The sequence below is a fragment of the Macaca thibetana genome, chromosome 19 (genome assembly GCF_024542745.1).
Source record: "Macaca thibetana thibetana isolate TM-01 chromosome 19, ASM2454274v1, whole genome shotgun sequence".
Lineage (NCBI taxonomy): Eukaryota > Metazoa > Chordata > Mammalia > Primates > Cercopithecidae > Macaca > Macaca thibetana.
The window spans coordinates 38943716-38957428 of record NC_065596.1 but is presented as its reverse complement, the minus strand read 5'-3'; the positions used below and the strand labels follow the sequence as shown (position 1 = coordinate 38957428).

The 13713-nt window shown below is 41.4% G+C and overlaps 1 protein-coding gene across 1 annotated transcript in view; it reads right to left on the bottom strand.

Moving 5' to 3' along the window:
• Positions 1–13713, bottom strand: part of UBA2 (ubiquitin like modifier activating enzyme 2) — a 42453-nt gene that overhangs the window by 16360 nt on the left and 12380 nt on the right. Inside the window, exons 7-10 of the mRNA XM_050768742.1 lie at positions 9420–9487; positions 8237–8358; positions 3040–3139; positions 1262–1428 (exon numbers count right to left, since the gene is read on the bottom strand). Of these exons, the coding sequence (XP_050624699.1) occupies positions 1262–1428; positions 3040–3139; positions 8237–8358; positions 9420–9487 (457 nt within the window). The remainder of the gene's footprint in view (positions 1–1261; positions 1429–3039; positions 3140–8236; positions 8359–9419; positions 9488–13713) is intronic.

Sequence of the window (13713 nt, the reverse complement as noted above, 5' to 3'; positions counted from 1 at the left end):
AATACAAGTTTTTCCCGTTAACGATTTATATTTTTTCTGAGACTATATCCTAGTCTCTAGATTTCAGCAAGGCTTCCTGCTTTGAACTGAGAAGATACTACCCTGGTCTAAAATTCAGAGGCATCACAGAACAGAAGAAAAAACACTGATAGCATAGCTCTTTACGTACTTATTGGTTTGCTGTGAATCCTCAGGCAAGTCAAATTCCCTGAGTCAAAATCCCCTAATCTATTAAATATGAGAAATTATATCCATATCTCATAAGGTGTGGTGAGGACTAAGAATACTGAATACTCAACACAGTGTCTTCCCTAGGCAGCTGTCTCATCACACCCATTCCATGTGGACTTTACTCAAGAGGATAACAATTCCCGTTCCGAGGGCTCTTTATTTAGCCTCTGTGCACTGATGAAAACTTCCCAAATCACTAGCATAACAATAACAATGAAAATATGAAAAGTTACTCTTTAAATATCACAAAACCCAAGAGACTAATGTTTATAAGAATCCCAAGAATCTAAATATACTAGCTTCATTTTAGTGTATTTAGATGTCTGATTCAACCAGTTTCAAAATCTGTACACACAAATTTTTCTCAGGTTTCTAAAATTGGCCTTTATGCCTTAAGACCCATGACTCATCTTTACCACCATTCCTATCTCATACAAACTTTATGAGATAAAACACTTTTAGCCATAGATAATACTGATCACAATTAAGTAAGATTAGTTCATAATATCAAATCTCAAAATATGACATAACTGCAGAGTACTATTAAATATGATTTTAACGTCTAAGAATAATTACATCTCATTTTTATATCAAGAGCTCCTTCAGACTTCTGAAACACTCACAACTATTTCAATTCAAAGACAATCCTACTACTTTCAAGGGCAAATCAGGCCAATGAGATGTTTTCTCCAAATGATTTTATGACTTCTATGAACACATCTACACTACACAAGAAACATTTCACTTTAATATATTCACATTATTTTTCTAGTCAACATAATTATAAACCCCGAACACATCACTAGAATCCCAAATGAAGTTTTATGATATTGCTTGAATTCATGTACAGAAAATTCAGCTCCATACAGCAATTAAAGCTGAAAATATCCAAGCCAAATTTAACATATTTCCTCAAAATCTAGTAAATATTCAAAAAATGACTAGCTTGTATTACACCTCAAGAACTAACCTCAAGAACTAAAACACACTTTTGATATGTAATTACTTGCCACACATTGTCAAAACGAACCTTATCCCATATGAGCTCAGCTCCATCCCCCTTTTCTGCTAAATGAACTCTCAAAGTCTCAATGCTCTTTGAAAAAAGGCGTGCATAGCTCTTTACATCTAGAACCTGCTGGTCTTTCAGGCCTAACTGGGGTTCATTCTGTTGATCTGTTGCATTCGTTTCTTCTCCTTTAAAAAAAAAAAAAAAAGTATATGTAATATCAGAAATTTCACTGATAAACATCATTCCTCTACTGTGCTCTATTTAACAAGTTCAATCCCCAACCATTAAGAAATCAAATATGAAATAAATTCCATTAAAATAATTATCATGGGACCGGGTACGGTGGCTCACGCCTGTAATCCCAGCACTTTGGGAGGCTGAGGCAGGTGGATCATGAGGTCAGGAGAACGAGACCATCCTGGCTAATATAGTGAAACCCCGTCTGTACTAAAAATACTAAAAATTAGCTGGGCGTGGTGGCAGGAGCCTGTAGTCCCAGCTACTCGGGAGGCTGAGGCAGGAGAATGGCGTGAATCCAGGAGGTGGAGCTTGCAGTGAGCCGAGATGGCGCCACTGCACTCCAGCCTGGGCGACAGAGCGAGACTCCTTCTCAAAAACAAAACAAAACAAAAAACTGTTAAAGCTGAGATAGGAAAGGTACAAGACCACCTCAGAACCTCCCAGGATTACTGGGAGATTCAAAGATATAATGTAGATAAAATGATAAATAAGCATCATGCCCAGCACCTAGTGAGAACTCAGTAAGCGGACACTACTAGAATCATAATTAAATCTGTTTGATAACTATCCCCAGATTGTTGAGAACTGCTCTAAAATGATATCCCAAGTCTCCCAGGATCTTTTAAGTTTCAATGCGTGCTATATTGCTGTGCATAAATTAATCCTAATATAGTTCAGATAAAGGAGAGACAAGAAGTGTTGAAGGGGAGTGGGATGAGAAAGCAGCCACAATTGTTTTCCTGCATTTAAAAGTTTAAAATGTGCTGGGCACAGTGGCATACAGTCCCAGCTACTCAGGAGGCTGAAGCAGGAGGATGGCTTGAGCCCAGGAGTCCAGGGATGCCTTGCGCTATGACAGCCTGTGAACGGCCATTGCACTCGAATCTGGGCAACACAGCAAGACTACGCCTCAAAAAAACTTTTCATTTCTAAAAATTAAAAAAAACCTTAAATTAAAAATATGTTTCTAGATTAAATCTTAAAGAGATAATCACAAGGATACAATGGTGTACATAAATAGGCCAGGTGCAGTGGCTCACGCCTGCTATCCCAGCTACTCAGGAGGCCAAGGCAGGAGAATCGGTTGAACCCAGGTTGCAGTGAGCTGAGATCGTGCCACTGCACTCCAGCCTGGGCAACAGAGTGAGACTCAGTCTCAAAAGGAAACACCAAGATGTACATAAATATATAGTGATCTCAAAACTTTATTTCAGGGAAAATATGAAAACACTATGTGTTAATCAATAACAGACTAGTTAATTACACTGACTGACAAAAGCAAGTTAGAGTTTATCAATAGTATGATTCCATTACGCAGTGTATACACGATTGCCTGCATCTGTGTGCATAGGGCGGACCACCAGAACACTTCTGAAAATGTTATTAGTGGCTATTTCTCTAACTGTGGGACTTCAGGGACTTTTGTTCTTCATACTTTTTTGCATCGTTTGAATGTATGAAGACATACCATTTTCAACCAACAACGGGGCTATACAAAGACTTTAGGCAAGGACATTTCCAGCTTAGGTGTTCCACGACTAAAATGTATTCTTTACCTTGACTTTGTACTTCAGCCCAGTCCAACGGAACTGGAGGTTTCCTTTTCCGCCACAGTTTGTCCATTGTCAACAGATACCTGATGTCATCTTTAAAAAGCTTAAAAAAGAAAGATAGATCCCATGAACCCTACAATCCCTAATTGATAAGATAAAAGAACATTCCATTGCTGATCTATTATATTACACTATGAAATCTGATTTAAAGATACATGTCATATACCAGCAGCATAACAATTTTCAAAAGAAAAAACATTTGTAAAAGGAAGTTCTAACAGAATCCCTACATTGAAAACAGTGAAATGCAGAAGTGCTCTGAGGAATGCAGAGTAAAGGAGCCCTGAAATGCTGACTGCCCCTGCCTTCCTAAGTCACCTCTCCAAAAGCTCCCCTAAAACTCCAAAGATCAGTCTGAAGCACAATCATACAAATAAATGTACACCAGCTCTGCGGGAACTACAGACAATCACTGAGCCTAGGGATGCCAGTCAGAAATGCCTCCAAGCTCATGGGGACATGCCAATAAAGTATACAGATTTTTAAACTAAAGTGCTTCACAACAGAACTTCTGAACTGCGGTATCTTTAAAATGTGGTCTCCCCTTGAAATATAACCCACAGAAACAAGAGCAAAAATAAAATGAAAAAACCCCCAAACACACAATTATTACAAAAACAAAAACATTACAAGTAGACGGAAAAACTATTCTATGAAAAGATGTGCTAGAACTTCAAGTGATTTTAATATTTTTTTCTTTTTCCTTATCTGCATTTTCTATTGTTAATTTATTCAACACATTTATTGCTGGTACCAGGCAAGAACAGAAATTTGGCTATATTTAAAAATCACAGCCATTTCTATCAAAATATACTTAATCCATCAATACTAACTGAGCATCCTTAATCTTTAGAGAATAAGCCAAATATACAAATAATCAGAATACAATTTAGTGCGAATAGCACAAAGCCTTGAGTAATATAAGGATTTCTGGCTGAGTGTGGTGGCTCACGCCTGTAATCCCAGCACTTTGGGAGGCCAAAGTGGGTGGATCACGAAGTCAAGAAATGGAGACCACCCTGGCCAACATGGTGAAACACCATCTCTACTAAAAATACAAAAATCAGCTGGGCGTGGTGCCACATGCCTGTAAGCCCAGCTACTCGGGAGGCTGAGGCAGGAGAATTGCTTGAACCCAGGAGGCGGAGATTGCAGTGAGCTGAGATCGCACCACTGCACTCCAGCCTGGCGACAGAGTGAGACTCGATCTCAGAAAAAAATATATATATATTTCTATTTTATCTAAGAAATAAGGAAAGAGTCTCCTTGTGACAGCAACATGTGAAATGGGTACAAAGGCAAGGAGATGAATCCACTATGACTTGGGTAACAAATGTGGCTGGAAACAATTTGTAGAGGATGTGAAGGCTTGAACCAACAGTTTTCTAAGCCTAAGCTCCACCTCTTTCTCTTTTATGCAACTATTACTAAATATTAGGAGTCCCTCAGATTTCTGTACTGAACCATCTTTTCATTCTATCCTCCATGGTATATCATGTCCATTTCCAGTAGTTAACCACATCTATAAACCTAGGAATCCCAAATATAACCCCAGTTGAAACCTCTCTACTTATCTACAAAAACACTTCTCTAATGTTCCAAAAGAATTTCAAATGAGTTCAAAGTTGCTGTATCACCTTCTCCTACCCTCCCCCAACCCCTATACACACATCTGCTTCCCACCTCACTTACATCAGAGAACAGCACCTCTGTTCTTTGACCTGCCCAGGCTGAAGTGCAGTGGTGTCACCATAGCTCACTGAAGTCGCAACCTCTTGGGCTCAAGTGATATTCCTGTCCCAGCCTCCTAAGTAGGTAGGGACCGCAGGCTCAGGCCACCAAGCCTGGCTATTTTTTTTTTTTTTAGTGATGGGGTCTTGCTATACTGCCCAGGCTGGTCTTGTGCTCCTAGCCTCAAGTGATCCTCCTGCCTTGGCCTTCCAAAGTGCTGGGATTACAGGTGTAAGCCACAGTGCCCAGCCAGGTACCATTTTTTTATTCCACTGACCTTCACCATATACATCCAAAATCCTGTTGAGTCTACTCCTCCATGCTCCACTGGGAGTACAGATGGCTGTACTCCAGATTATTCCGGCACTGCACAACTCCAGGGGCACTGTCCCAGATTGGTTATGATACAAATACCAGATCCTAGGGTAGTGTGTGCATCCCTTCTATCCCCTTATAGTGATCCTGTAAGACTACCTTTCAATGGACTGCCACTGTCTTGCTGTAACATCCTTAACAAGGCCTAGAAAGTCTGCCTGATCTGACGTCAACTTATCTCTCCAGTCATCTTTTTCCACTCTCCCCCTTAATGGAATTTAAGTCAGTTTTCCAACTGAGAGTTTCCTTGCACATAATGTACCATATTCCAACTCTTATTCTTTCAAGCCTTGGGCTTAAATGTTACCTCCTCTAGAAAGCTTCTTCTGAAGCCTCTCCCTAGCAACATCTGAAATGGGTTCGCAGGCCAGGGGATGAGTCCATTAGATGAAAATTACTATTAAAGGGCTGCAAAGTCTCTGAACTTAATGTCATTAAGACTTTGAAGCTGAAATTTATTGTTCAATGTTTGACTTCTCATCTTGACTATGAACTCCCTCTAAAGAGCAAGCACTCTGTCTTCTGTCTTGTTCACAACTAAATCCCCTGTACTTAAAGTAAGTGTCTGGCACACAGATGTTTAAAATTATCTGCTAAACAACAGATTAGGGATGCACTTCAGATTTTTCTGGCATTCAAGTGTTGCTCAGATTGGAATGGAAATAAGTATACCAGTTTGGAAGATACTGCTGATGCCCATATCAAAGTTTACTGCATCTTAAGTATAATAAAAATACAAACTACTATGATGCTTAATACTGAGTGTCAACTTGATTGGTTTGAAGGATGCAAAGTACTGGTCCTGGGTGTGTCTGTGAGGGTGTTGCCAAAAGAGATTAACATTTGAGTCAGTGGACTGGAAAACGCAAACCCACTCTTAATCTGGGTGGGCACCATCTAATCAGCTGCCACTGAGGCTAGAATACACAGAAGGCAGCAAAACATGAAAAGACTAGACTGGCCTAGCCTCCCAGGCTACATCTTTCTCCCATGTTGGATGCTTCCTGACCTCAAACATCGGACTCCAAATTCTTCAGTTTTGAGACTCAGACTGGCTCTCCTTGCTCCTCAGCTTGCAGACGGCCCTATTGTGGGGCCTTGTGATCGTGTGAATTAATACTTAATCAACTCCCCTTTATATATATCTATCCTATTAGCTCTGTCCCTCTAGAGAACTCTGACTAATATAACCATGTTTTAGAAAGGGCTGTAGTGAGAAAATAAATGCAATAGGGATAAGAAAGTCAATCTGTAGGCTGGGCACGGTGGCTCACGCCTGTAATCCCAGCACTTTGGGAGGTCGAGGCGGGCAGATCACCTGAGGTCAGGAGTTCAAGGCCAGTCTGGCCACTATGGCGAAACCCCGTATCTACTAAAAATACAAAAATTAGCCAGGCATGGTGGCGGGCACCTGTAATCCCAGCTACTCAGGAGGCTGAGGCAGGAAAATAGCTTGACCTGGGAGGCAGAGGTTGCAGCAAGCTGAGATCGTGCCACTGCACTCCAGCCTGGGCGACAGAGCAGGATTCTCTCTCAAAAAAAAAAAAAAAAAAAAAAAAAAAAGTCAACATGTGACTTTTCTTCCTCTGTTACCACTGGGGAAATGAGATGAAATACAAGCTGGGGAGAGCAGTATGTCATTTAAGACAGCAGAACCTGTGCATGCTGGAAAGCAGAAAAAAGAAACCAAGAAAAAAAAGATGCAAGACACAGGGGAGAGATGAAAATCCTGTCTGAATAATGGTACAAAAGAAAAGTAAAAAGCCACACGCAAGAGTTAACCTTTACTGAAAGTGGTTTCTCTCCAGTAGAAAGAAAAAGGTTGAGTTTTCGGCGATGCGGATCATTCTCTCAACAGGTAAATCATGTACAATGGCTTCAAACCTGTTATTATATCCTTAAGGTCATCTGCTTAGTGAGAGTTGCAAGAATACTGACTCAGTTTCATAAGAGCTGAGAAAGTTTTAAGCTCTGTGATAAGCTTTGCCAGGGGCTAGGCTCAGTGGTTCATGCCTGTAATCCTAGCACTTAGGGAGGCAGAGGCTGGAGGACAGCTTGAACCCAGGAGTTTGAGACTTGAAACCAGGAGTTTGAGATCTGCCTGGGTAACATGGTGAGACCCCATTCTCCACGAAGAGGGAAAAAAGAGTCAAAAAAATCCACACATGTACAACTTGTTAGGGAGTCAAGACAGAACAAAAAACTTTCCAAACATGGACCTGAGGGTCTAGATGAACAATAATTATGTAGACCCAATAAAAACAATCTCATAGATTTCTCTAGAAATATTCAACAGGCAAATAATATATGCTGATGAAGAAGGATTTCACCAAGAACAAGGGGCCTACAGGGTTCAAGGGTAATTTAGGACACATGTCAGTCAAATTGCTAATAAAATACATGAGCAGGAAATAAAGGTGAACATGAAGCCAGGAGGGGTGGCTCACACCTATAATCCCAGCACTTTGGGAGGCCAAGGTGGGCAGATCACTTGAGGTCAGGAGTTCATGACCAGCCTGGCCAACATGGTGAAAACCCGCTTCTACTAAAAATACAAAATTAGCCAGGCATGATGGTGCACACCTGTAATCCCAGCTATCAGGAGGCTAAGGCAGGAGAACTGCTTGAACCCAGGAGGCGGAGGTTACAGTGAGCTGGAATCGTGCCATTGCACTCCAGCCTGGGCAACAAGAGCGAGACTCCGTCTCAAAACAAAAAAAAAACTGAAAATGAGAAGCAGCAGAAAAACCAAGAAGTTCTATAAAAAGTGAGGGAAGGAAAGACAACCAAGAAGGTATACAAGCCGCCTCTAATTATACCTCCTATTTAGATGTTATACAGATAAATTTAGTGTAGATGGTAACATTTTAAAACCTGCATATCCTGACTGCATCAACCATTTTATTAGGACATCATAAGGCATATACATAGAAGCTTAATTCAATTTTATGGACTATTTTAAAACAAGCAGAACTAGAATACATCTATGCACAACAATACATCTATCCATGATTATACAGAAAGTAAATCTAACCTTCGTAAAAAGTTTAACCGGATCATATCCAGTTGATTTAGCCCATTCCTTAGTAGAAATACGTTTAATGTCACCATCTTCATTAGATGCTCTAGCTCTGGCTTCAGCTTCTGTTGGTTCCCCTATAAAACAATCATTATTTTATTTTCAGCTGTAATAAATGTAGAACTGAACTCTTTCACTCACCTTTGGGAATAAAAAGAGTCACTCATGGAAATCCCCAAATGCAACACATTCTGAATTCAAGGAAAAAGAAAAACAACACATTCATCAGCATCTTTTTGTATCCCAATTTTCTTTCTTGTTTTTGGAGACAAAGCCTCGCTCTGTCACCCAGGTTGGAGTGCAGTATTAAGATCTCGGCTCACTGCAGCTTCTACCTCTTGGACTCAAGCCATCTTCCCGTCTTAGCCTCACGAATAGTTGGGACTACAGGTGCACACCATCACACCCGGCTAATTTTTGTATTTTTTGTAGAGACGGGGTTTTGCCATGTTGGCCAGGCTGGTCTTGAACTCCTGACCACCTGCTTCAGCCTCCCAAAATGCTGGGACTACTGGCATGAGCCACCTTGCCTGGCCTATTGTACCTCAGTTTCTGAAAGCTACACAAATCAGTTAAAAGCAGCCCAATCATCAGATCTAGGAATAACTTGCAGCTCTATTTACTAGACTTGTGAAATTTCTCTTAACCTTGATTTTCTCATCAGTAAAATGGAATCACATTTTTTGGTAAAACATTGTTTTGGCCAAGTATGGCAGCTTACTTACGCCTGTAATCCCAGCACTTTGGGAGGCCGAGGTGGGTGGGTCACCTGAGGTCAGGAGTTCGAGACCAACCTGGCCAACATGGTGAAACCCTGTCTCTACTAAAGATACAAAAATTAGCTGGGCGCAGTGGCAGGTGCCTGTAATCCCAGCTACTCAGGAGCCTGAGGCAGGAGAATCACTTGAACCCAGGAGGCGGAGGTTGCAGTGAGCAGAGATCACACTACTGTACTCCAGCCTGGGCAATAAGAGTGAAACTCCATCTCTGAGGAAAAAAAAAAAATTAAATAACACATGTTAAACACACATTACCTAGCACATATAGCAATTATTTTTTTCCCTTAAGCTACCAAAATTAAATCAACAAAATAAAGATAATAGTCTCTAATAAAACATATGCCAAATAATTTACTCACAGGCAGCTTCAGGGTCAGCTCTGTCAGGAGATACTTCTTGATCAGCATCTTCTTCCCCAAACAACTGGCTATAATTTAAGAATAGTAAATACTTATGTACAACAAAGCATTCTGAACATGTAATTATAATATTTCAAATATTTAGCAGACATAAAGACTGAACAACTGGTTGGGCGCAGTGGCTCACACCTTTAATCCCAACACTTTGGGAGGCTGAGGCAGACAGATCACAAAGTCAGGAGTTCAAGACCAGCTTGACCAACATGGTGAAATCTCGTCTCTACTAAAAATACAAAAATTAGCCACGCATGGTAGTGCATGCCTGTAATTGCAGCTACTCGGGAAGCTGAGGCAAGAGAATCGCTTGAACCCAGGAGGCGAAGACTGCAGTGAGCCGAGATCCCGCAACTGCACTCCAGCCTGGGCGACACAGCGAGACTCCATCTCAAAAAAAAAAAAAAAAAGAGTGAACAACTGATAAATGACTATAAACTTAAAAGTTTAACACAATGTGCTTGGACACCTTGCATCCCAATTTCAACAGCAATGCAAGCAAGGTTAAATTTTAGCAGATGTACATCCATTCCTATCAGCAAGGCTCTGCGCATTTCAATGTTAAAACCTCTGCTCAAGAAACAGGTGAGTGGTTTTCACTTACAACTTGGATAACATTCTAACACCAGAATAATGTTTGTGAAGTACATTTGCAACTACCTGTTCAACGAACATTATTATATACCTTCAGGTGCAGATTCCTGATCTAGGGGATAGAAATTCAGCAATGAACAAGATTAACTTTTTTTCATGGTAGAATGGCTCTTTACTGCTGAACAGTCTTAACAAACAATTTGAAGGTATTAAGCTGAGATTCTCTTTTATTAATAAAGTTATCCTAAAAATTGTTTAATAACTCATGGGTATAAAAGTTTTCAGTGAGGCCGGGTGCGGTAGCTCACGCCTGTAATCCCAGCACTTTGGGAGGCCGAGGTGGGTGAATCACGAGGTCAGGAGATCGAGACCATCCTGGCTGACACAGTGAAACCCTGTCTCTACTAAAAATACAAAAAATTAGCCAGGCGTGGTGGCAGGTGCCTGTGGTCCCAGCTACTCGGGAGGCTGAGGCAGAAGAACGGCGTGAACCCAGGAGGTGGAGATTGCAGTGAGCTGAGATTGCGCCACTGCACTCCAGCCTGGGTGACAGAGCGAGACTCCATCTCAAAAAAAAAAAAAAAAAAAAAAAAAAGTTTCCAGTATTTCCTCAAATATATGACTAATGAAAGTTATCTTACAGAAATTCTTTGTACAAACCGCCCACCCAACTATAATTTCAAAGCTCTGACAGTCACTCCCAACAATGGCATGTTAACACTTCCTAAAATTAATGCTTTGCCAACTAGTGAGTGCAAAATAGTAGACAGCCCCTAACTTAAAATGGTTCCACCTATGATTTTTCAACTTTGCAACAGGTTTATTGAGGTTATATTAAAATGCATTTTGGTCTGGGCGTGGAGGCTCACACATGACCGACACCTTGGGAGGCCGAGGCAGGTGGATCACCCAAAGTCAGGAGTTCGAGACCAGCCTGGCCAACATGGTGAAACCCTGTTATCTACTAAAATACAAATATTAGCTGGGCGTGGTGGCAGTCGCCTGTAATCCCAGCCATTCGAGAGGCTGAGCAGGAGAATCACCTGAACCCAGGATGCAGAGGTTGCAGTTGCACTGCATTCCAGTCTGGACAACAAGAGCGAAACTCCACCTCAAAAAAAAAAAATGCATTTTTGACTTAACGATATTTTTTATTTATGAGTTTATCAGGAAGTACACTGAGAAGCACCTGTATCTCACTGTAGCCTTATACTTAATTTTCCAAGTCAGTCTTATGATTAAAACATAACTTAATTTGCTTATTGCCTATTTAGGTTTCCCTTTGAGTGAAAAATGCTGCTCATGTTAATTTTGCCAGATTATCTTTTTTTGTGTGTGACAGTCTCACTGTCCCTTAAGGCTAGAGTGTAGTAGTGTGATTACAGCTCACTGCAGCCTCAACCTCCCTAGGCTCAAGTGATCCTCTCACCTCAGCCTCCCAAGTAGCTGGGACCACAGGCATGTGCCGCCATGCACGGCTAATTTTTAAATTTTTTGTAGTGATGGGGTCTCACTATGTTGCCCACACACTGGGCTCAAGCAATCCTCCTGCCTTGGCCTCCTAAAGGGCTGGGATTACAGGTGTGTGTCACTGCACACAGCCACTTTTTTTTTTTTTTGTCTTTTTCTGAGACACAATCTCCCTCTGTCCCCCAGGCTGGAGTGCAGTAGCACGATCTCCACTCACTTCAACCTCCGCCTCCCGGGTTCAAGTGGCTCTCACGGCTCAGCCTCCCGAGTAGCTGGGACTACAGATGTGTGGGTCTGTTGGTTCCACACCATCACACCCGGCTAATTTTTGTATTTTTTGTAGAGACGGGGTTTTGCCATGTTGGCCAGGCTAGTCTTGAACTCCTGACCACCTGATTCAGCCTCCCAAAATGCTGGGACTACTGGCATGAGCCACCTTGCCTGGCCTATTGTACCTCAGACAGGGTTTCGCCATGTTGCCCAGGTGGTTCTCGAACTCCTGGCCTCAAGTGATCCACCCACCTCAGCCTCCCAAAGAAAAAAAAATGTTTGCCAAATAAATCAAGTTTCCAAGTGTGGTTTTTGTGAACACACATCAAGCTGACACTGTTACGTATACTATTCTGAGTGCAAAAATTAAAGACAATGTTTGCTGAAAGTTTCTAAAACATACCCCTTTATCAGGTTGAGGACATTCTCATTTTAGTAAGAAGGTTTTACTTCTGTTTTAGTAGAAACTTTCCTCATGAAAGGCTGTTTGCTAAATTTTACCAAATGTTTTTTCTACATCTATGAAAACTACATAGTTTCTCTTTAATTTCCTAATGAGTGAATGACATTTACAGATTTTCTAATTGAAACCATGCTTGTATTCCTGAATAAACACATTTGGTCAAGATATACATTTTATTTTATATGATTCTAGATCCATATGCTTTTTTTTTTTTTTTTTTTTGAGATGGAGTCTTGCTCTGTTGCCCAGGCTGGAGTGCAGTGGGGCGATCTCGGCTCACTGCAGTCTCCACCTCCCAGCTTCAAGCGATTCAGCCTCCCAAGCAGCTGGGATTACAGGTGCCTGCCACCACGCCCGGCTAATTTTCTATTTTTAATAGAGATGGCATTTCGCCATGCTGGCCAAGCTGGTCTTGAACTCCTGACCTCAGGTGATCCACCCACTTCAGCTTCCAAGTGCTGGGATTACAGGCATAATCCACTGTGCCCGTCCCCAGGATATGCTAATATTTTACATAGGGTTTTTGTATCTATTATTTATGTGTGAGACTAACATTTTTTTCTTATGCCATAATAGCCTTGACAGGTTTTGCTATCAAAGACATTGCCAGCCTCATAACACGAGCTAAGTAGTATTCCCTTTTAAAGATTTCTCAAGGAGAGTTTAGCTAATATTGTAATGCATTCCTTGCAAGTTTGGTGAAATGAATCTGTAAAAATAACATAGGTTTGGTGCATTATTTAGAAGAATTTAAACTATTTATGTTTCTCTAAGGTATAGTGCTAAATTCAGGCATTCTATTTTCTTTCCAGTTGTTTTCTTTGAAACATCGCCTCACGCTGTCCCCCACACTGGGGTGCAGTGACCCAATTTCCACCCACTGGGTTCAAGTGGTTCTCATGGTTCAGCCTCCCAAGTAGCTGGGACTACAGGCGCCCACCACCATGCCTGGCTAACGTTTGTATTTATAGTAAAGACGGGATTTCACCATGTTGGCCAGGCTGTTCTCGAACTCCTGGCCTCAAGTGACCCACCCACCTTCAGCCTCCCAAAGTGCTAGGATTGCAGGCCTGAGCCACCGCACCGCACACTTAGTACGTTTCTAAAAATATATTTACCCAGACCATTTAAATTTTTTATGTACTAGCATCGTCTTATAATCCCTTTTTTTTCTTATAACTTACTTAATCTGTGCTATGTTCCCCGTTTAGTTCTCACTCACTGCTCTTCTATGTTGTAATCAAGAATGGGCTCTTACTTCAATTAATATTCTTCCTTCTCATTCATCTTTCTTTCATTTTAAGACAGCATCTCACTATAACCTGGGCTGCAGTGCAGTGGCACAATCTCGGCTCACTGCAGCCTAACCTCCCAGGCTCAACTGATCCTCCTACCTCGGCCTCCCACAGTGCTGGGATTAGAGGCATGAGCCACCATGCCCGC